The sequence below is a fragment of the Anticarsia gemmatalis genome, chromosome 8 (genome assembly GCF_050436995.1).
Source record: "Anticarsia gemmatalis isolate Benzon Research Colony breed Stoneville strain chromosome 8, ilAntGemm2 primary, whole genome shotgun sequence".
Classification (NCBI taxonomy): domain Eukaryota; kingdom Metazoa; phylum Arthropoda; class Insecta; order Lepidoptera; family Erebidae; genus Anticarsia; species Anticarsia gemmatalis.
Window position 1 is genome coordinate 5,208,922 of NC_134752.1, and position 24,707 is coordinate 5,233,628.

At 36.5% G+C, this 24,707-nt stretch overlaps 1 protein-coding gene across 3 annotated transcripts; it reads left to right on the top strand.

Moving 5' to 3' along the window:
• Positions 1–24,621, top strand: Ucp4A (Uncoupling protein 4A). Of its 3 annotated transcripts, none has more exons than XM_076117266.1 (7): positions 1–305; positions 11,270–11,419; positions 12,607–12,683; positions 14,667–14,862; positions 15,684–15,860; positions 16,510–16,732; positions 22,163–24,621. In XM_076117266.1, the coding sequence occupies exons 2-7, from the start codon at positions 11,317–11,319 to the stop codon at positions 22,335–22,337; spliced, it is 951 nt and encodes a 316-aa protein (XP_075973381.1). In that variant the 5' UTR covers positions 1–305; positions 11,270–11,316; the 3' UTR covers positions 22,338–24,621. The 3 variants fall into 3 exon arrangements, with proteins under 3 accessions (XP_075973381.1, XP_075973380.1, XP_075973379.1); XM_076117265.1 differs by lacking the exon at positions 1–305 and adding an exon at positions 4,670–4,825; XM_076117264.1 differs by lacking the exon at positions 1–305 and adding an exon at positions 5,727–5,818.
• Positions 24,622–24,707: the final 86 nt, after the last annotated feature.

The window sequence follows — 24,707 nt, forward strand, 5'->3', positions numbered from 1 at the left end:
AGCGATGTGAGGCGGACGCTACACCCTCGTGCCACTCGCCTCGCGCTCTTTCGCGCCGCGGCTCATTGCTACACCGCGAATTTGGGCCAAGCACAAATATACCTATCCCTCACCCACCCACGTGTCTGCCCATATATCCGTCCCACTCGGTTATTTTCTCTCTCGGCCCGCGCTATTATACAGTCATTTATGTAATAAGTTCAATGTTTACATTGCGACTATCAGGTGATGAATGGAAACACAGTTGAAATTGCGATAAAACGTCCTTATCTCCAATGCTGCTGTTCTCTCTGGCAACCTTATAGGTGGGTAATAAATATAGTGAAACAATAAATGTAGATTTAATGCATAATGTGCATCATTGAATCGCGTCCCACGTGTATTAGAAAGTGGTTCCACTTCCAGGTAAACAAGGTGTGCCTCTCTGCCTTAGGCTGTTTGAAGATATTGATCCAAATCTTGTTGTTTACAAGAAACAACGTTGCCTGAAGCTGTCGTGTTTTGATTCAAAACTTTTGACTTTGAACGATCTATCAGAATTCTATCAAACGACATTTAAGATTTATGTTTCACCTTTGAAATTATTTGCTGCATCAATACAACCACAATATCTGAACGTCTCTACATTTGAACCAGCCTATCAAAAAATAATCTCGACTTAATACGACAACGTAAATCAGAGCAAGGCCAATTTACATTTAACGATCTCCTTACATTTCATGTTTTAAGTTCGCCGACAGCGTTCAAAGATTTTACAGATTCGACATTCGACAGTAAAAAGTAGGTAATTGGAAAATGTTAATGGCAGTCGCCCAAAATTCTTTCATATACGGCTAAAGGGCTTATAACAAGAAGAGATGAAAATTACTACCGGATAGAAGTTTTGTCAAGTCTGCATTATAATTTTCATATACAGAAAAATCTGTTTCAGAAACATAATGTAGTCTAATTAGAGCTTATAATCCAATTAGAATGAATTACGAAATAGAAAAGCGTAGTTGTCAGCCAACGTATTTAGGTTAAATCAGATTTAATGTGCTCCAATAGATTGTTTCCATTTCCCAAACAATAGTCTACTACCTAAAACGTGTCAACTCCTTTGTTCTTTTCACAATGTCTAGGTACAAATAAATACGGTATAAAGAAAACTGTCCAGTCTGTGGAGGAACGAGGTGATCATGTTCCTCCAACACAAAGGGAGGATCCTCCGACCAGGCGAGGTGATCGTGCCTGGTGGGCCTAGGCTGCCCGACTGTTGTAGTCGGGAACTTGTATATATAGTCAGTTGCAGTGCAAACTTCGATAGCGCGATCTAGGACTTGTGACGTCAGTCACACTGCGCGTGGTGGTTGGTTGCGCGCTGGTCCCAGTAGATGTCGCTGTATGTAGCGAGCCGCTACATCACTCCCCCTCAGACCGTAGGTCGATCTTCTCTTCATGTCAGTCAGTCTCTCCAGTGCCATGCATTGATGAGTTCCAGTGAGTCGGAACTCGAATTCCGCTAGTCCCAGTGAGTCGGAACTGTATGCCGCTAGTCCCAGTGAGTCGGAACTGTATGCCGCAAGTCCCAGTGAGTCGGAACTGTATGCCGCTAACTCCAGTGAGTCGGAGAGGTGCGGTGTGCGGTGTGCGGTGAAGTGTCCCCAGTGAGTCGGGGCGAGGTGCTTGTTGTCTGCGGTGAGTCGAGACAAAGCGTTGCGGTGCCCTGGGAGCGTCAGAGTAGCGTGACGATGATGCCCAAGTTGGATGCCGCTGAGGCCGCAGGGTATGCCAGTCATGTGCGTGAGCAACATGTTCGTGGAGTGCCCTGGTGTGGCCGAAGATGCTGGCTGGAGTTGTTCGACTGCTGCTGTAGGAGTGAGGAGTGATGAGGGTGCGAAGTTTTGCTGCTGCTGGTCTGATCTTCGTGAAGGCTGCTTCCAATCACGTCGGGGTCACCACTGTGGAGGAACGAGGTGATCATGTTCCTCCAACACAAAGGGAGGATCCTCCGACCAGGCGAGGTGATCGTGCCTGGTGGGCCTAGGCTGCCCGACTGTTGTAGTCGGGAACTTGTATATATAGTCAGTTGCAGTGCAAACTTCGATAGCGCGATCTAGGACTTGTGACGTCAGTCACACTGCGCGTGGTGGTTGGTTGCGCGCTGGTCCCAGTAGATGTCGCTGTATGTAGCGAGCCGCTACAAGTCCATTATCATAACAAAAGTCAATGACAATCAACGGAAAAGCCATGTTTCCATCGGTTGGTCAATACTCGATACCAGACGTTTTCCTGGCATTTGTTTCTGTTCTAACTGGCATATGATTGGCAGTAGGCAGGTATACGGAGTATGAGAGACAGTTTTAAAAATAAGCCTTCTATTTTGTTACATTCCTGAAAAAAATATTGGAACTGTCTTACCCAACAATGTGTCAATGAAAATATTGGTATGGTTAACCAAATTCAATGATATTTCGTGATAGGTAGTAAATAAATGAACTTATTAATTTAGCAAGTAAATCATGGAATTTGCTCACTATATTCTATGAAACTATTCGTATTTGTAGAGATAAATAATACAGGCATTCAGTCCCCGTATCCCAGTAACTGTCGTAAAATTCCCATAACAGGGATAGCACGATTAACGTTATACATGTATGTACGTAGAATTTAATAACATCTTTTCCAGACGCTACTGCAGAATATAGAAAATAGTGAAAATACTCGCAGAGCCTGAGTGAAAATAGAGCCCCAGACGTTTATGAGACTCCGGAGAAAAGGCGGCGAGGGAAATAAGCTTTGCGTTTGAACTCGGAGTGTATAAGTAATTGGCATAATTTATTGTTATTGAAGCAAAATAATGCTGTATTCTAACTACACATTCAAAGAGTTATGATCAATTTATAAGAACTATAGCTTGTAAAATAATTAGCACTTTGACTAGGACTTCAGACGATAAGTGAATAAAAATCTAGGTTTACAAGTTCCGATTTATTAAATGTAATCATATATTATTATGCTTAGTCCTTCAAAGTTTCTATTTATGCCCTGATTCGGCCTTTACACCTGACATGCTAATTGCATACGAGCACTCACGTTTGTGTGCTGATTTCATTTTAATAGTATTTTCGATTCACGAATGCAATTAAGTTTTATTGTGCATTAATAGTTCTAATAACTGGTCATAAATCATTGTCACTGTTTCGGTTTTTGTTTGTACACAAATCGATAAATAGTAATCTGTATAATGCTATAACTACTAAGTTCAAACAGCATTTTAAAGAACACGTTACGCCATCTATCTTGATAAGCGTGAATTATTGATGTCAAATCAATAAAATTTATCACTATAATTTACTGTTTCTTCACTGGGCACGATTAAGGTCATAGTTGTTATTATATTGGACATGTCAGTGTTAATAAACTTGCGTATAGATCTTGAAGAATTTCCAAACTTGTAGAGAACCTTCCGGAGATATTTTCTTACTTATTGATTCTCAAGAAAGTGTTTCTTAAAAATGGAAAACAGTTGTTAACTGTTCGCAATCTTTTATAACAGAAGCTATAAGAGAAAACCGACCATCGACTAAATAAATTATCCATTTGATAACTTACTGACTAAAGCTTTGGTAATTTGTACTGCAGTGTTGCTGCGTAAGTCATAGCTATGTGCATGATGCAAAGGTTATCGAAATGACTCAAGACGAACATTACACCAGAGAGAAAGGTTACTTTAGTCACTAACATGAACATTGCTGTTCGTACCAGCGACCGCAGAATATCAACTATGTAGTATGACTCAAAAGGAAAACGGTGCTGAAACTATGTCCGTTCACTACCGCCTTGATACGAAAATTAAATGGAACATAACCGCATAGCAGCTGATCAATTTAAATAATAATTTAATAAAGTTTGCTTTATTATTTTCACAAAATATCAAACAAATGATGTGTGATGGACTGTGGAAAGTAAATTATAGACAGGGCTATATTATTCAAATTATGTGCATGAATTCGCGTGGGTGTCGTTCTACAGGACGTATCGTTATGCAGTAGTTTTACGTACCTATGTGTGGCCTACATTTATTGTTACACGTGTATGGTGATATTAAAAAGTAGACTGCAGTAAATGTTAGATAAATTAATTTCTTGTCCTTAAAATAGATTTGATGCAAATTGATGCTAGGGCAACTCTTTTATTTTGTGTCTGGAAATTTACTAAGCATTTACAAAATCAGACGCATGTACGTAAGACGTATTGTTGAGTATGCACCGCATAAACTTAACGAGAATTCGGTCAAACAATTACCCAACACTTGTCTTTATCTCTCGGACTTTCGAATACCTGATCAAATTTTAATTACAGAGCAATAAAATCTGATAAGAACCAAACACAGATAACCCATCTGTTCAACCGAACATGCGTATGATAACATTGATAAAACAACGCCCCACACTGTGAATTCATTCTTTGAACTCAATTTTTATACGAAATACGTGCATACGATATTATATTTAAATTTAATGTCGAGTTAATAATACCATTCAAGTTTTGGTATTGACAAAAATTAAGTTCATTGACTTATCTATGCTAATTTAGCATTATTGTTATTTTAAAATAAATTAGTTTTCAGTATTTACGTGAAGTGTATAGAAAATCGTTTTGTGTCGGAGTTCGTAGTTTGTACTTTACGTGTTCAGACAATTACCGCGATTTTAGGCGAACCTCTGTAAACCGCTTCATTTTAGTTATGAACGTTCGTGCTAAATCACCGCTGTGCTAAATATTTTGTGCCAGTACTAAAAAATAACGTGGTTGAGTCAAGGATATTCAGTGGCAGTTATTTGTGAGTATTGTGTTTCTGTTTGCTTCATATCTTTTAATTTCAACGCTATGTATGACCGTAGAGCCAGGAGAATGTAGTGAGGGTTTCGTTTACTTCTTTATAGTTATTAATTCTCTATTTATTATAGGAATTTTTAAATACCTACATTATTAATTAATTGCCTGTGAATTAGAATAAACTGGATCACTCAAGTATTGTGTTAGCACTTAGGTAAGTATTTTTAGCAAATCGTTTAATTTTAATCGCACTTTCAGCGTTTTTTACGATATTATTAATTGAGTAGGTAGTCTTTTCCCATTATGTTCTAATGCACATTGTGGTATTTTGTTTTTTTTTATAGACCATTCTTCTTGAGGGCTAACAAACAGCTGTTTATAAATTTATTTTAAATTAAGTATACAAAATAACCGTGAAGACCTTGCATTGTTTTGTTTTATTGAATGGTTTTATGACTGAATACTAATATGAAATTTATATGAACAGAAAATATAGTTGGTCAATATACTTTAAAATATTCTCGCAAATATGAATTGTGCACAAATGCGCCAATATCAATCAAAGAGAATCGTGACATCCCTGATAGGGATTGTACGGAAAAGTAAAACGATTCAACTTGTGCCTACCCTCGAGGGAAATAGACCGGATATTACGATTTATCGGTCTTTTAAAAATGACAGAATTTTCATATATTTACTGATAGATGTATGCTAGAAAATTTGTTATGCCTTAAACGTTGGCCGTACAATTATTATTCATACGAGCAGTTAAGCGCCTCAATGCAGCAAAATTTAAAATAGCATGTCCTATTAACTTGTCGCTTTTATTAAAGGAAGTTTCATTAAGAACAATATAACATAGTCCAATGTGCATTGACCTATATGTACTTACATATTGATTGTTATGATAGTCATGACATACGGACTACGGCCAGTGCGTTATCAGTAGCAGTCGTCGTTTGATCTTCACCTGGCTTGGTGTGGCGTTCAGTGCAAGGTAGGGGACGAAGTTTCCTCAGTAAATTCACCGTAGTTTCATGGTAGTTTGGCTTTTAGACCAAGTTTGGTGTTTTTGTTCGTCGCGGTCGTTGATCCCGGATTACGTGAATCATAGTCGAGGGATTGTGCGTGGGATTAGTTTCTTAGGGCTTCTCATTAATTTATGATGTGGAATAATTAAGGCGCTGAACTTCAGTCGGTGTTATGTCTGTTCCGCGAGTGTTTCCGTGTTTTATTTTTCAATAAGTAGAAATAATGGAGATTGTGTTGTTTAAATCTTTTTTTTTGTTTGAATTAATGAATGATATAACAAAAAACAACGCGTTAAAGTTTCAGTTTGACCTTTGAAGCTAACGAAACGTGATTGTTCCGTGGCCCTCCAAAATTAATTTACTAAAAGCTTTTTGATAGATTCGATACAAATAAAACCATTTGTTAACTATGTATTGATTTTCAAATAAAATAACTTTCTTGGAAAACGTGACCATTGGCGTTGGAAATTCACAGAACAATAGAAATAAAACGCCTTCTAATATGAATTTAAATATGAAACAGTATTTTCCATAATATTGTTCGGGAAAATATAATATTCTAGCGACAAAAAAATAGGAGTAAGGGCAAGTTTTAGCTACACAAAACAATTTTGGTCTTAAATAGTACGCAGTCTTTGTAGGGGAAGAATTTGGCGTATCTCCAGAACTGTCACAGTGTTCCTACAAAGATATCTTACGCAGCTTTAGCCCGCACGCTTGCCAACTGTTTAGGAAAAATGTTCACATATTTCTTCTTGTAAAAATCTATTTACTACATTCACTGCGAATGTTCCAAGGACTAACTAAATGTGGCCTTTGTGTAAGAGCTTTTGTTTTGCTTCCTTTAAGATAAGATAAGTAGCTAATCTCTCTCTTCTGTACAGTTAGTTACATTTGCGACAAAGCCGATCTTAACCCAGTTTAGGTCTGTGCAGCGTGCATTAAAAATAATCTACTCTTTCTTTTTCGACACCAGGAACCTTATTTTATCTTTAATGGAATATTCCTTATTAAAACACGGCGCTTTGTATTTCAAACGGTTAAGGATAATTTACTATTCCATAGAATTCAAGCGCGTTATCAAATAGGATGTGGTTTTGTTCCTGCTAATAGTCTGTGTTTTACCTTAGTTAGTTTTTACGGTACCATGCTGTTATAGGTGCGAACTCGTTATGACCGTGAATTTGAAATTCAAAGTCATCCTATATTGCTATTTTTGTACGATTACTACGTATATAAACATACCCAGTAACGCCTATTGCCTAGTATCTAGTATAATATATTAGATGTAATATTATAATCATGTAATGTTATGTAACTACAACGTATGTGTTGATAAACATATTAATTAACGCAGCTTTGCCTTCCTACAAGTTTTATTATAAATTATGACATCATATTATCCATCATTGTGTATATTTTAGACATTAAATGGCGCCTCACCGTCTGCGTTGGCTTTCCGTCGATACGATAAAATTATACATAAAGAACGCTTGCTGTACTTGCGTATAATAACTTACAAGCAAGATGAGTGATCACGCGAATATTTTACTCTTAAAATGTACTATGTTCAACTTAAAAGGAACTCGTTCTATTTTCCTACAATTTTAATGACAAACAATACATTTTATCAATACAATGTCGACATATGACCTAGTTAATAAGTCTACATTAGCAATAAAAGGTAAACAGTAATTGTAACGATACAAAGTTCAGTTTTTATAGACCGTCGAGTCAATATAAATAATTGACTCGGCCGTACATTACTATTTCAGATGTGTATGTGCTCGGTTGACCTTTACGTAACCCGATGGTAAAGAACTTATTGATTGCCAAGTAAGCGATAAAAGGGTGATGTTTATCGCCAAGAAAATGTTCAATTCTGATTATTTTTTACGTTTGACTGGTTAAATGAATGTTAACGTTGGAATAACTTCGTCTAGCTGTAGCGTAGCTTAATAAATCTAGACTATTTTTTTTTAAAGTATGTAAGCACAATACTTAAATCGAATTGGTAGCACTAAAGACTTCCCAAGCAAAGCCAACCTTTTTAGATTATTACCGAATTTGAAGCTCCATTATTATGATAAACTCCATATTAGTAAGTAGTTATTCGCATTGTTCAAAATACGTACCTACTAGTACCTACCTACGATTTCACTACCTATATTAAATAATGACCCATTGCATGTAGACATACAATTAGTAAAACAGAAGGTTAACAAAATTAACTCCAAAATAAAACAAATGCACAAATTAATACGTTTTAAAAATAACTTAAGTATAATTTTTAGTAAAAAATAAAATAACATGACTGATCGCTATTTAAATCTTACCACCATTGTTTTCGTCGCGTCATCGTATTATTCACGTTCAAGCGCGAATAAAAAAATAATTCAGAGATAAAAACCTCTCAGTATCATCATATTATTTGAAAAACGTTAAAAGAAACTGAAAAACAAAGAGACGCATGTCTTAAAACTTTTATGTTATAACTTATTTCTATAATATTCCAAGAGCAAGGTTCTTTAGCTACGAGCAGTACGAGCCTTGGAAGTTGAACTTGACTTCAAAGGAGTTTTTGAACCGAATTTAGGCTTGTTAATTAGAGGGTGACTCGCATCCACAAAGGGGAGGACTATGAACGTCGTTTTCGATTCGACTGGCTAAATATAATATATGGTAATATGTATTTTATATTCCTTTTCGAAGACACTAACTCAGTAAATTTATTATAAGAGCTTAGAGGATACATAATGAGTAAATATTATGAAAACTGTTTTTTTTTGCATTGACCCGCGGCTTCGGCTCGATAACGTTTTTTGGGATAAAAAGTAAACCCACATTTTAATTCAGAATATAAATTATATTATTAGTGTGTGTTTTATTCTTAGGTTTTTGGATTGAAGAGTAACGAACACTAACTCATTTTCTCTCAATTCGAATATCGTTTTCAACGTAATGGAAGTATAATAATTCTAGTTGAAATAAAGGAGATACTTATCATTATTATTGAAGAAGGCAGAGCCGAGGGCTAGAAGCATCTGTTTCATATAATAGTGTTAATGTTTTAGCAACCGGATAGAATCTAGATTATTATCGGAACATGTGTTGCGTTGCTATGTGAAGCTGCGTGTGTAGTCGATCCCAGGACCTTTTACTTTATCTGCCGCCTTATCAGCGCTTAGTAATAATACTTATTACTCGTAGATAGTATCGTAATATTACTTATAAATTAATATTGATGTAATTGGAAGATTTATAATAACCCGTCTTACCTAGGCAAAGGCTGGCTGTAAAAAAAAGTATAGGGTACCTATCTAAATTTTAAATCAATCGTTTGATGGAGACCAGCATGACAGATAATATATTATATTCTACTGCATACAGATGTGCGTGCTTAAAATAATATCTTTGACTGTTATTATGCATTTTAATCTGAAAAAAAATTAAGCAGACATCGCTTTATATATCACGAAGATTGCAGACATAATCTGAATCGCCAACATTACATAATTCAATGCAAAGCATCACCGCGAAGGTGGTGCTTTTAATGCTTTTCCTTCAACAATGTAATATTTACGATTATCTAGGTAGAGTCAGGAGCTAAAGTAAATTCCCACGTCAAATAATAATTTGTGAAAATAGGCGTAAGTACCTACATAGGCGTTAAACTTAAGTACCTATGTATTATTGAAAATATTTGTACAGATATTTTTAATGCTGACTGTCAATGACTGTAAATTGCTCGATAAAATGCAATTTTCGATGGAACCATAACTCATTATTCCGTACCATGATTGTCCAAACAAAGAGAGTAAGGTACAGGTCAAACACCAATCATGTTCGATAATAATCAAACGCAATACAAACGCTATTAACATAGCTATTAACACATTAATCTGCAATCGCTTACATCAGATTATAATTGTTGTTCGTTGCACTAGTTATGTTTACAGTTTTTCAGACAATATCGTGCCGTCATAATACGCGAGAGAATTATTCTTTGTTTATATTACACTAGTATCTACCCGCGACTACGTCCGGGAAAGGATTTTCCCGAGTAAAAAGTATCATACGCCTTAATCCAGATTATAAACTTTCTGAGTACCTAGGTACCAAATTTCATCAAAATGCGTTTAGTAGTTTACATGTGATTGAGTTAAAAACATCAATACAAATAACCAAACATCCAAATCTTCGTATTTGTAATATTAGTATCGATATTTCGGTAGTTGATGGTAACATACAATATTAATAATAGGCATGTAAAAGCTGTCACTAAATACAGTTCAACGTAACCTTGCCCGATGAGGGACACGCAATTGATCGAATGTTGAATGCTGTCCCTTAATAGTTTCTACTACCATACATATATGTAGAACTTACCTAATTGTATATGTACAAGATGCTTTGAAACTCCATAAAGTAAGTAAGTATGAGGTTTTATTTTCGATGACAAGTGGTGTTGCTAATTGGTTACGGAGAGTCGCTCAACGCTCAGGGTCACGAAACAATTGACATAGAAACGAAATTGAATGTTCCTAAAATAGATTTTCCATCCGAAATATCTTTGAACGAAACGATATTGCGGACGTTCTTTAAGATCCAATATGATAAAAATATTATCGTCTTCAAGGCTCACTGAGAAAAAACTAGCGGGTCTTTGGAAAGCTTTGCGATAGGACGGGAAAATGAGATTGGGTTTTTGTATAAAGACGAAGTTTCGGGGGAATTAATTCTAGATTCTATAAGTACTTGTATAAAGCCTTGTTAATGGTTTGTAGTCGGCATTTAGGTGCTTGGTACAAAAAGTGAGGTTAGGTATAACAAAAACGTTCATTTATCAACCTAAATGATAGTGCTTTAGACGAATGACATACAACTTTTTACAGCGTCTGGATAGCATATGCCCGACATGTGACGTTTTTTCTAGAACATACGTCTGAAATTCCAGACTTTAGCCACAAAAACTGGGTTTAATTTAGGCTCTAACCCCGCAGGATTATTCCATACACTGACATTCCTAGTCAAGTAAAATAAAATAAATTCCTAGTGGTAAAACAAAAAGATGTAGACATAAGAAAAGTTACCTTTCAATTTTTTAAAAACGATACGAGAGTAATCTCAGTTATAAGTCCAAAGGCAAAACAATAGTAATGGATTCTTATAAACACATTGTTTTAAAGCCTCGAATACCTGTTAAGGAATCACACATAGTTATTATAACGGTAATAAGAACATAATTTTAACTTAGACCAGGGTGATCAAAGTGGGACGCGGAGTATCCAATTGGAGGTACCGCGTCCTGACCACTTTATGGTGACTGTTGAAGGAACACCGTCAGGTTTTTATTCGGTATGCCTAAATTTAAAATAAGGGTGATCAGAGTATTAACTTGCCGCATTATTCCTCAGGTATTATGGGCAGAGCGAGTGCACCAGCGAGGTGATCAGCCCACAAGATGCCAGTGCTACGTAATGCCGACCACCCTGCCTCCACCATCACTGACTCCGTCGGGACCAGGTACTGTGTCGCCGTACTTGGAGCCTGGGCAGCTGAAGCAGGTAGGCATTATAGCAATTTGTTACATGTAATCATCTATTAGCTCCGGAATCTCTTGTGGAATTAGCCCGTAGAGCAGTGGTTCCCAACCAGTGGTCCGTGGGAGTCAAAATATGGTCCGCAAATGATTTTAAATTCAAATTTTTAGTGTGATCTATACTTTATTTTTAATATACTTACATAGTGGTCCCTGTTAAGAAGAATAATATAAAAGTGGTCCCGGACTCAGAAAAGGTTGGGAACCCCTGCCGTAGAGTAAAGACATCACAATACTGGTATCATAAACGTCTAGTGAATTTTTCGACTCATGGCGACTATTTTTAACCGACTTCAAATAGGAGGAGGTTTCTCACTTCAAAATATTCGACAGTATTTTGTTTTTATGCACTAATGTTCTTACAGCGACCAATCTAGAAACTGATATGGCTGATGGCGGCCTGACGTTTTACAGATAAACCAGATTATTGATTAAAAAGACTGCTGACCGACAAATGAAAATCTTTTTTAAGAAGTTTTAAATAGTATTGACCCGCCATTTTAAACCAGACAAGATTTAAAACAAATATTGTCTCTATCAACACGGAACCCGTCTGGCACAGCAGTTTGTATAATCTCTCAGACAGTATCAAACTAACAACAGTGCCCTTCAACTACTCCAACGTTCAACTCCTAAGCACTCCAAGTGTCGATATCGATAGTTATTGAAGTGGTTGCCAGCAGTGGAATCGTACCGCGGTTCATTGCCACGCCTATTATCTGCTAGGAAACAGCTATATTTGTTTTATTAATGTAAATAATAGGTATGTGAATACTTGAATAGGTGCTTAAGTAGCTCTCTACTTTTTATTTAAATAGCTAATCAAGTTAATTTGCTTAATGTCATCATGGTTAATTTGCTGCCATCAAGTACGTAATGTAACTTTTTTCCACTAAACATTTTCAACAGGGCGCAATTTAAAATATGTCAAATACTACTCAATATTTTAACGATGCGGTGAGAGGAACTCGAAACCTATTTCGAGAGGTACTGTTCAGTTAAAAAATGCTACAAATGCCATTTTTTTACCACCGGGACATTAAAACAAAGTAATACCACCGTAGAGTTATTTAAATGGTCCTCGAGTTCGTGATAATTCCTCTTATGTGTTTGTAGCTTACCTAATTACTAACGCAGCAATTTTTATTGCAGCAACATACCCGTTCGACTTGACAAAGACAAGGCTACAGATACAATCTGAGGTAGCGGCTGCTAAGATTGGATATAAGGTGAGGTACTTTTGCTCGATATGATCTCCTTACTCCATAACTACGTGATAAAAAAGACACAATTTATCTTGATTTTAAAAGCATTTCGCGGTAGAATAAAACGGAAATCACCGGGTCTCCGAATTGGAATTGTTTTACATTAAAATGCACCCAATTTCGCAAGCGTGAGAATTTTTTGCGCAAACAGATACAATTCCGAAAAACGTACTAAATTCCTGATACTTTGCTTCTTTTGTATCGTCTGATCGTCTGAAAAAAACGCCTTCAAGTCTTTGTACATCCTTGACCTGCATCATTAAATCCCTGTTAGATCATAAATTATTTATAACTCAGTCATAAGATTTTCTTACTCGTCTCGCGAATCCCATCCGTCCTGCCAACGCCAGGTCCGAGCAAGTCTGATAGACCATTTGACGACGAACTACATTTTTCTAAATGACAGAATAGTATTGCGTTCCTTTTGAATCTCGGCATTGACTTTTTATGCATTACATGAAATGTGCGCGTTCAGCGCTTAAAATAAGTGTTAATATTTCGTAACTTTGAAGTGATTTCGCATTCATATGCGCATACATAACACCAAAAAGTGCAAATATCGACATCTACAGTCGCGAAATTTAAATGAACCTTCGTGACAGCAATGCCTGAAAATGTAGTTTTACTCAAATTATATCAAAATATTTGTATCTTTTGAGACTTGAGTTGACTGAACCAAATTTCTCCTTACAAATACATTTTTAGTTTACGAACCAAAAACTATCTAGTTGCCAGTTTTATTTCTTGCTTACTTTGTCGTCTCGTGCTGGTACATTTACATCGCATTGTTGAGGATGAGGTCACAATATGATTCATTGCAGAACAAAGTTCAAACACATAAAACTACTTTGTAGTTAATGTGACGTCATATTGTGAACTTTGCTCCGTGAAAAAACTCGCAACACTTTTTATGCTGTGATGAATAACCTAATCAACAGAGCACGAATTGCATAGTCATGTAGATTCGTTGAACACGCTCAAGACAAAAATTAGAGCGACTTTTCATCTCGAGTAGTCTGTTACGTGTAAATATATAATTATTTCTATTTTCTGCAATGTGTGCTGTGAAATTTGTTAGAGCATTGGTCGTCTCTCTAGTATTAGTAAACTTCCCTTTACTCTCATAAACAGTCATCTGCTGCAAGCAATCTAAAGCGACAATGTAAAAGCTGTCTCCTCTTGTACCTAATACGTACATGTCATGACAAAACAATAATGAAGTGGTACAATTCAACCCTTTCAGTTGATAGACAGTCGTTCGATAAGATTATAGCCCCTTAATCCAACATCAAGTGGATTAATAGAAAGCGTCGTAAATGTACTAGTATATACTAGAAACTCGATCGCAGTTCACTAGTAAGGGTTATTCGAGAATATCGTCTCCTATTAATTTGTAATAGAATCTAGAAACTTTATCCCTTCGAGTTTCGCTTCGAGACTAGAGAGCCTGGGGAGAGAGAATAAATCGCGGAATTAATTACGTTAGTACGGATTTATGTTTTGTTAATTTCCTTACCGTGTATATGAATTTACTTACGTTTATATTATAATAAGTAATATGGCCTGTAGATTAAATTGTTTATATCGTGTAATCTGTTCGTGGAATAGCTACCTATTGTACATGTTATCTGAGCTTTTCTGTGAAAGCTATACCCATGTATAGTGATAACGAATATACCGATATTATCTGTCTACATAACGTTTTAGTATTTTCAATGTTTTCCATAACAACGTCTGGGAAAAGTGATTTTTCTATAGATTAATTAATGTGATGTTTGTAAACACGCGCATCTTAGCACCTACATTTATATTCTAAACTTAGCATTGTACAAAAGATAAGAAAATAATCTACCAGTACCTACCGTACGGCCCTTGTAGCATATTATATAGGCTTTCTTTTCGTTGCCCTTAACTCTAACCACTCTCAAATCTTCAATGTCTCTTTAGTTGGAGAACCATGGTATGATCAAGACCGCAGTAGGCATCGCCAAGCAAGAAGGAGTGACGAAACTATGGAGCGGCTTGATGCCGATGTTCCAACGCCACGCCATCTACTCCGGCTGCCGGCTCATCTTCTACGAACAGTTCAGGAACGCCTTCAAGGATGAGAACGGGAAGGTGTCGCTCGGGATCGCGTCTGTAGGTGAGGGAATTGTTCACTGAATATTTGTACAGTTTATTATATGGAGAATAAGCACAAATTAAGCATATTCCCCTTGACTTATCGTTTCGGCGCATTTTCCAATCTGGCCCTGGACACCAGCTGACTTCTATCTTATTTATTTTTAACTTAAATTAGACATACTAGATAGGCTATCATTTAGTTACCCTTACTAGGAAGGCAATATTCGGGAAATTCGGAGTAGCAATCTAAAGTTCGAAATTGCTTACACCTGGTTGCATTGTGTGTAAACCACTCCTGATAGCTTAATGTATGTGCTGATTCATTCTCATCCAACTTTTACAGTCGTAATGTTACAAAGTTTAAACGGCTTCTATAGATATTCTAAACGGCCTCGGTTGCTATTAGGAATAATTAGGATCACTTGATACTGAACTCAAAAGGCAAATGTTGTGACATACATTCTCTCGTATACGGCTTCCATCTGGTAGAGCCATCGTACTTTGACCTGAGTGACATAACCAATAACCATCAAAAGAATTACGACGAAAATAGATGTATTCTAATCAACTTATCCATACATCGCTGTCCATACAGTTACTGTGAGCCGTGAGGGCTGCAGGGTAATTGTGTTATCCACTACGTTTACCTTAATTGGTTGCCTATCGCTTCTTTACCTAACGAACGACGCAGAAGCGAATATTTATTGGATCAATTTCTAATAGACACAACTTTATGTAACTTTTTTAAAACTCCTAGACGTCATTTGTGTCATGGTCTAATGACAGACCAACAAACAGACTACAGCAACAACGTTACATAATTCGTACGAAGTCCGGCAGGCGGGCTGGCGGCGGGCTCCCTGGCGCAGCTGATCGCTTCACCCACCGACCTGGTGAAGGTACAGATGCAGACTGAAGGTCGCCGGATACTGCAGGGCAAGCCGCCACGGTTCAAGAACTGCAGGGAGGTGTACAAGGTACTTTATGCTGAGAGCGGGATCTTAGGATTTTGGCGAGGTAAGTAATATCATTTCGTTATGTTATCTTTTTTTTAAGAATTCTCTTTAGATCACACTGGGTTGAATAACTGGAAATTAATGAGAAGACTTCTTACTGATAATATTATCGTATGTGTAATATCGAAGTTAGTACTAAAAGTTTTATGTTGTCTAAACACAAGTCATTCTCGCATTAAGGTTAGGTATATTTGCTTAGCACATGATAGAAATTCTTGTACTCAGTTAAGCTCAAGCATATTGCACTAGGTCTATGCCTTATAGTTGCGGTCATGGTCGAGCTAAAAATACTTACAGACAGATTGACACAGAAGTGACCACAGCTCCATTCAATTGTAGGCTATTCCTTGAACTATGACGCATCGGTTAACCTTTTCATGCGTTGTCACATTAAACGCAGAATGGAGATAGAAAGCCTCACCTAACCCGAATAAAATTAGTTCTTGTTAACGAATTTAAACCTATTTTGAGGCAGCTTATTAACGTTTCACGTTAATTTAAAATACTGGTGATTTCAAATCATTCCTAAAATTTCAAGTCAGCTAGCAAACTAAGGATTTTTAGATAAGTATATCAATAGCGTTTTCTTAATCGTAATGTAACACCAATATTTAAAGACTGTTGCATCTCAAAATCACTATATTTTCTAGGAGCGATACCAAACGTGCAACGTGCAGCTCTAGTCAACATGGGCGACCTGGCAGCCTACGACTACACTAAACAGTTCCTAATGCGGGAGTTCGGCATGGCTGACTCGCCGCTAGTGCATGGCGCAGCTGCTTTCACGGCTGGCTTCGTGGCAGCTGTGCTCGGGACCCCGGCCGATGTGCTCAAGACTCGGCTTATGAACCAACCCGTGGGGCCGGATGGAAGGTAAACCTCGTCTTTATCCTTTATTTAGGGCTTATATTGAGATTTTATTGGTTGGAGAATCTTTTATAATTATTTCTGCACATCGATACGTTACCCCTGTAATTTTATATATTTTTTAATATGTTCATGTATTTTAGTCTGTGTACATTTTATTCGAAGAAATAACTACAGAGGGACTCATATCGACGGTCCCTACGTACAATAACCTAATTGCAAAACGCAAATTTTACAGGAGAGCTGTTTGAAGTTTCAAACACTTGTATCTCAAGTTCTATCAATCGCAGAGCTATGAAATTTTGCACGAAGTCTTTATTTGTTGTCTTTTATGAGAAAATAAAATAAAAACGTTAAAATATATTCATTTTATGCACCATTGGTCACAACCGACGTTTTAGATCGGAAACATTCCGACTAGCATTTACCTAAGTGGTACTTACTGATCTTTACATGGGGGATTGAACAACGATCTAAATTGTAACTGCCTTTTACTAAATTTTACGTTGAGTATAATATTGATTTACGGTGTTTTTCATACTGGGAGCCATGAGGTAAGGGCTGATAATAAAATAAAAATAAATATTTTAAAAACTTTTTTTATTAAATTCACAATAGGCAACCCTTTTCTTCATCATAAAGATATAAAATATTACATAGTAATAATATTGAGCAATCATAATTAGGTACTTGTTGAATATGGTTTCTCGAGAAAAATGTTTCAAGTATACGTCAACACTTCCAAAGAAGGATGATGAAACGGAGATCGAGAAGGATCAAGAAGCATACACGTTAATATGCCTTTACTTAGAATCTCATCTGTATCCGTATGTTCAAAATCTTACTTACGCAAAAGAAGTGTGGGATGCATTGACAATAATTTTTGAAGACAAGGCAATAAATATGCGCATAACTCTGATGAATTGTCTCTTGGATGAGAAGCTGGAAAACCACCGATCTGCTGTCATGAGTCGGGCTCAAAAGCGTAAAGAAATCAATTAAAGTTTCGATGACGATTTGGTTGCCGTGGTACTTTTGCGAGGTATGCCTGATGTTTACCGACCATTACGGATGGCACTAGAGCATTCAGGAATGAAGATTACTTCTCAAAATGTTCGGCAAAAGCTTCTACAAGAAGATAGCGCTCAGAGCTCTTCAAATGATTCCTCGTCGAACTCGGCTTTAGTAGTGAAGAAACAACAGTCAGTATTAAGGCTCAAGTGCTTTTAATGTGGAAAGAAAGGTCATAAGAAGTCCGATTGCCCGATGCTGGACAAGGATGTGGTGCACGCTTACCAACGGCTTCCTAGAAGTCGAAGAAAGTTGCGTTATGGTGTTCAAGTGTTCACTGTCGGTGCACAAATCTGCCCCTCGACGTTTTATCTCGATAGTGGAGCCTCGACACACATGAGTTTTCAGAAGCAGTGGTTTAGAGACTTTAAGGTTACTGATAAGAATGTTGTGACGTGTGCAAATGATGATAGAATGTCAAGTGAAGGCAAAGGTGATATTATAGTTAATGTGAAAGGAGCTTTGTTAACTGTAAAAGATTGTTCCTTTGTGCCTGGCTTGAAAGTTAATCTTTTGTCAGTATCTAAGTTGGCACAGAATGGATGGAGAGTTATTTTTGATTCTGATGGCTGTAGGATGTTTCACCTATCGATAAGCGAGATAACGAGTAAACTTGTGGTTACTGCTAGTGAAGTCTCAGGTATCTATAAGTTGGATGATTGTTTTGCTATTGTAGATGGTGCTTTGGCTACGGTTCAAGTTGAAGACTCGTTGGCACTTTGGCATCGTAGATTAGAGCATGTAAACTTGAATGATTAACGGAAGTTGCCTAACATCGAGGTTGGAGGTAAAAGTGTAATGGAACCTTGTGCTGCTTGTATAAGAGGTAAGGCACATAGATTACCTTTTCCAAAGGGTGAAGCAAGGCGAGCAAAAGACAAACTCAGTTTATTACATGCTGATTTGTGTGGTCCCATGTCGGAACGTTCTTATGGTGGAGCTCGTAACATGTTCATAATAGTAGACGATTTCACTTGTAAATTTCTTTCTCAGGGAGAAGTCTCAAGCTTTGAACTTTTTCAAAGACTTCGTGAGGCATGTGGAGAACGAAACACGTCTGACAGACCCAGACAGTATTGAAGATGCGAAGGAGAGCTCAGACTCAGCAGATGTGGATACAGATCCTTGTGTTGAATCTGTGGAGCCTGCGAATTCAAATGAATCTGATGCTGAACATTGTGATACAAGAGTCAGAACAGTAAGTGTGAATATCGAGGAAGAGCCTAGGTATCCTCTGAGGAATAGGCTTCGTAGCTCACAAAGTGAACTATATTGCTACAACAGTACATGCAAGTTAGAGGAAGAACCACGTTCGTACAAAGAAGTCCTTCGAAGACCTGATAGCCATGAGTGGATAGCAGCAATGAAGCGGGAGTTGGAGTCCATGAAGGAGCACGATGTTTGGAAGGTGATTGAGAAACCCCCTGGAGCCAAAGAGAAGACGTCGGTTGTGGCGATTCCAATATTTCTACTATACCTGAATCTGACAGTATTTTATCACTCAGCAAATTTGAAACTAATGGAGCTGAGGGTGGCGTAGGACTCATTTTTGAATGGATTTGAGCCACAGCTTCAATCGATGTATCTTTTCCCAGATCTGAGTGTTCATCTTTTGATGCTAGCGAAAATGGACCCGAAAAAAATAACAAAAAGTAACGTAAAATAACAGAAATGGTAATTACTTACATTTTTAATTTAATATTCGCGATGTAAAATAACTTAACCTCTCGAGCGCCCCAACGTCAAAATTCAAATATACCGTTAAGCGTCCAGGCCAAAAATGGCGCGCGAAATTGAATTGGCGGTTGGCGTTTAAGCGCCAATTCCGTCATATTTTAATACTAACACCCTAGTCATACCTTATATATTTGAAATCTACATAAAATTTGCTATAGATTAAAAAAATAAACCACAAATAATATTTGATAGTGGTAGTACAATAGTCGGTTTAATCTGAATATTGTGTGCTTTAGGCATGTGTTTGAAGAAAGTCTAATAAATATTTTTAGGCAAAATAAATAATATGACGAAAGGTCTTATCGTGTAGTTAATGAATAATGACATTAAAATCCAACTGTAAAATATACTCAAATCTTTAAAATTAGTTAAAAAAAGGATTTACAATATTGGTCATAAAGGAACATGTCGTTGGGTCAGATGTTGTTTAAGGTGCTCTCTGGCCTATATCAACCACTTATTCAAGTGTGTGCATTAGATCGTCGTCTCATTTCATCAGCTTCAATGTCAAATATGTTTGAAAGGGATAAACATAGGTTTAGCATTTCGTTTTTACGTTTTTTTAATGTAAGATCGTTTTGCCGTACCACGGTGGCGGGGCGCTTGACGGGGGTAGAACATTCAACCGTGACACGGTGGCCGGGCGCTTGAGAGGTTAAGTGGCAGTTACTTAAAACAGTAGTATATGTTCTCCCACGTAAAAACACTTCTGTAACACTTAAGACTTTTTGATTCAAAACATTCCCAAGTAAAATAACGTAACTACCAAAAGCGACTAATTACGTCGGAATTGAATAAAGCTTGTTTAGATTACCAAAAAAGTAATTTAAGTTGATAATGTAATTAAAAATATACTTTTTACTGACTAATAATTAAATTTAAAGAAGTTACAATAAAATAAAACGTCAAATTCAGCCTACCTGATGATATTTTGATGGTTTTACCTTTATCTTTTACATTTTTCATTTTCTTTTTTGCGCGAGCGCAACAAGTCCGCATGTGGGAGTTACGGAGGAGGCGCGCGGGGGTATTGTTGACTTGCCAATGTAAAATGTCTTAACTCTCACTAGTGACATTTTACATTGGAAGTGTTGTAGTTCTGGGGTTTGTCGAGTGTTGATTTAGGGTAGAATTAAAGCATTTTTACTAAATTTTTTTTAATCAATCGAAAGTGTATGACCCCCGGAAGGTCACGAAAACAAAAAAGACAAATCCCGTAAGTACCACTTGAGGGAATGTACGTAGGGACCGTCGATATGAGAAATGTAAGATGTCAATTTAGAAAATCGTTAAAGTTATCTTAAATCTATTAAAATAGAAATATCAATTTATCGTTAATAAATGAATCACGAAACTACTTAAGACACTGTAAGCTATTAGAAAATCGTAAGGTTTCATTAAATTGATATTGGGGACCGTCATGTAACAGTTGAAAGGCTTTCACTAATCACGAGTTCTTTGGGCTTCTCGGCATAAAGGCGACGGCCGAACGTCCTGGTAATATCACCAATAGTTCAATATAGTTCATCTAATTTTCATTAACTATGTAAGATAATATGTTTATGGATCATAATGTTGCATGTATATTATTTCCTTGACTTTAATGCTATAGAAAACGCTTGCTTGTAGGTATATCTGAAGGCCCTATTTTGAAAATGTTCAAATCTCACGAATAAAGCCTTTTGTCAGTCTGCATTCTGAGTACTTAGTAGCGTAGCAAGACCCTCTTGTGCCTGGGGCTTAGCCTATCATAAGCACATGACCTAAACACAATTTACCCTCGAGGGAAATACGGGTGTTATGTTAAGTCTACCTCCCTTGTAGAGATGAAGGCTTTACATACAAATTCCCTTATGTTACTATATGACATACATTTATAATTCGAATATTATATTTTATCACGGGCAAATAATGTCAGAGAACACTTTAAATAAGTATCTGTTTACTCAAGCATCTGCCCGCAACTTTGTACTCGTAGAAAACTGTAGCTTTTACTCCGTATTCAAATGTATTCCATGTAAATTTTCAGACAGCCAGCCCGCTAGCAAAGTTTAGATTTATAGTACTTGTACGTAGGTAGATGTAGAGTACAGATGACGTTGATTCCGAACAGCTGACCACACGTAAGTTAGAGAGAGTAGGAGCGAAAACGTTGCGTTGTCTATTTATAGGTGCAAATAGTGAATAGGTAGGTATTGTTGGTAATGAGAGTACCGAGTGGCGGTCGAGGTCACAGGAAAGAGGTCAAAGTCGTCGCCACGCGCAGGACTTAGGCGCACGCTTCAATAGTTCACATTACGAGTTACCACTGAAATGAATGAATGCTTTCAGATCAAGTCTTGCTTATGTGACTTGTTTCAGTTTAGCTTTTGCTTGGGTTATCTGTAGCTTAAATAATTTAATGGATAGATACGTGCGTTTGTGCATGTTGTTATCATGAAATCATAATTCTATCCAACTGGATTTACTTTGATTAATTGGTTCACTGCACCTTTACTTACTAATTTTTACGTTAATAATACCTTTACATATACGGATTTCTTCATATATTCTCATCAAATATTACGTATTTTTTAGTGACATGAGTAACATTTCAGAGAATTTGAATTATTCCGTTTATCTTTCCAGGGGTTTGATCTACCGAGGCATGATCGACTGTCTTCAGCAATCAATAAAGAACGAAGGCATCTTCGCGATGTACAAAGGCTTCCTACCTCTCTGGATGAGGCTCGGACCCTGGGCGCTGATCAACTGGATCGCCTTCGAGAATATCATGCTGGCCATCGGTGGACATTCGTTTTAAACACATAGAGGAATGTTCTAGATTTTTTCAGGCACATAATGCGAATTAGGCTAGCGTTATACCTACTTAGTAGCCAATTAGCCATACACATAACGAATAAGTGGTCTGGGTAACTTAAATTAAACACGTCCCAAGTTAAAGAGATGTGAAGATATTTTGGGACCCCTCAGGTAAAATCAATCGATTTGACTCACGGATACGTTTGATGACCTAATTTACCTCGTTAACCATATTTTGTGATACTTTACTTGCACTTATTCGTTACGTGTACGGCTCTATTTTTCTGCAATTTCGGACGATATAACCATATAACAAAAATTAGCAGTTATGCTCGAATTCCTAGTTATTGCTTTGTGTTGAAGAGTTGCGATAGTTGAAAAACCCTAGAATTAAAATGCTGTTTGTCCTAAAAGTACCTATGTGCTTTATATCTACATCTACGTTTGGTTATGTGGTGATGTCGTCCGACCGGCGCCGCTCGGTCGATGCCGGATTGAGTTCACGCGACTCGCATTTCCCTCTACAAAGTAAAGAACAAATTGTGCAACCCTGTTTTAGCAAAATGTCTGGCGAATGAAAAATTAATTGCTGACGCTTATATAAAATAGATGTTTAACTATATTTTACCAATGTTGAAACATCAGATTCTGTTTTAAATGATGTAAGAAAGCCCCAATTAATCGGTTATTTGACTTACAAACTATTGATCCCCTTAACTAAAAATACCTAAGTAGAATCGGTTTCATTCTGAATTACAAACAGTGTTCTATTGTATTTATCTTTTATACATAGTTACCACTACACTTTGTACAATCTCACGACCAAAAGGTCATAAGCCTTATCTACTTGATCAAACTATATCGAAGATAGTTTGATACAGTTCTTACTCTTTGTTAGGGATCTAGACCGTCTGGGTTTTCATGTGTTTTTAAAAGAAATTACCTTCGAAAATTTTGGAGTGTACTGCCGCATAATGTCGCAGTCTTTAAGTGACCACGAATTACTGTCTAGAGCTGAATATACAGTTTGAAAACCGCCTCTGGGATACCTAAATGAAAATAAAAACTTATCAAGATGAAAGTTATAATATCTATTAGTTATAAAGATTCGTGATCGCTCTACAGATTTGCAGGAATAATGGAGGGTATTTACTAAAAATGAGCAATATGAATACCTCACTAAGTTTGTGTAAAACCTTATAATAAAGCTAGGGTACTTACCTAAACAAATATGAAATTAGATAGTTAAGTATTAGTTGTTTGAAAGTTTGGGACAGTAGATAGAAGTAGGTAGTAAAAGGCGAAATTGTTTGATTATAAATCTTTTATTTTTGTTAATAATTTATTTAATTTTAAGGACATTGTTCGTGTATTTCACGTTTGAGTTTAGCGCCATCTGTGTGTGCACCGCACAAATAAAATAAATCATAAAAAAAATATTTAATATCACGTTAATAAATACATTATATAGAAATAGTACAAGTTAGATGTCTGTCTGTAATAGTTATTTCTAGACTTATGTTTTTGTATCAATACATATAGGTAAAAGTGACTTAACAGTTTACAACGAAGCTTGCACAATGATAATAAAACGGTACTTATATATTCACAAATAAATGTACTTATTTACTGTTGCCAAAGGTGCTATTATCCCTAACTTAAGTAAATCATTGCGTTCACAGTAACGAATAAATAAATATAATGTTGCTATGTGGATACTATATAAAGACACCTAGATCTTACATACACTTTAGAAATATTAAGATGGTTTTAAATTCATTGGCATTTTTTATTCATATGAATCGTTATAAAATCGTTAGCCTAAATTCCAATATTTTAGACGTAAACAAATCACTAAAAGTCAAGTATAGTAATCATATTGTACCTAATCTAATAAATATCTATAAAATCGTGATAATATTGACAATAAATCATAAAATTATGTACCTACCTAGTTTGAGAAGTATTTCAAATGACAGGGTAGCAGTTTTTTTTGGCATGTATCAAGAAAAGATGCCAATGAATTGAAACATCATTTAGGTAGTAAGCAAAAGAATAAAAAATAGCTTTGTATGCGAAAAATGTATTTATTGTTAGCTGGTTGAAAGACATTTGTAAGTTTGGTCAGTGTCCACACGGTGCCTACTCAAATAGTTTAAATATGTGATATAAAGCAAAATGTAATCGATACAAACTAGATAGTGTTTAGAAGTAGCTTTACTGTCGTTAACCGGTAATTGTTAAAATTGTGATGTTATTATTTAATAAATTATTATAATTGTTGATTCGGCTGTGTATTTCTAAATCCATTCCAAACATTTTTGTTGCCGTGTTCTATAAAACTTACTCGTTTTGTGATTTTGTTGTTAGT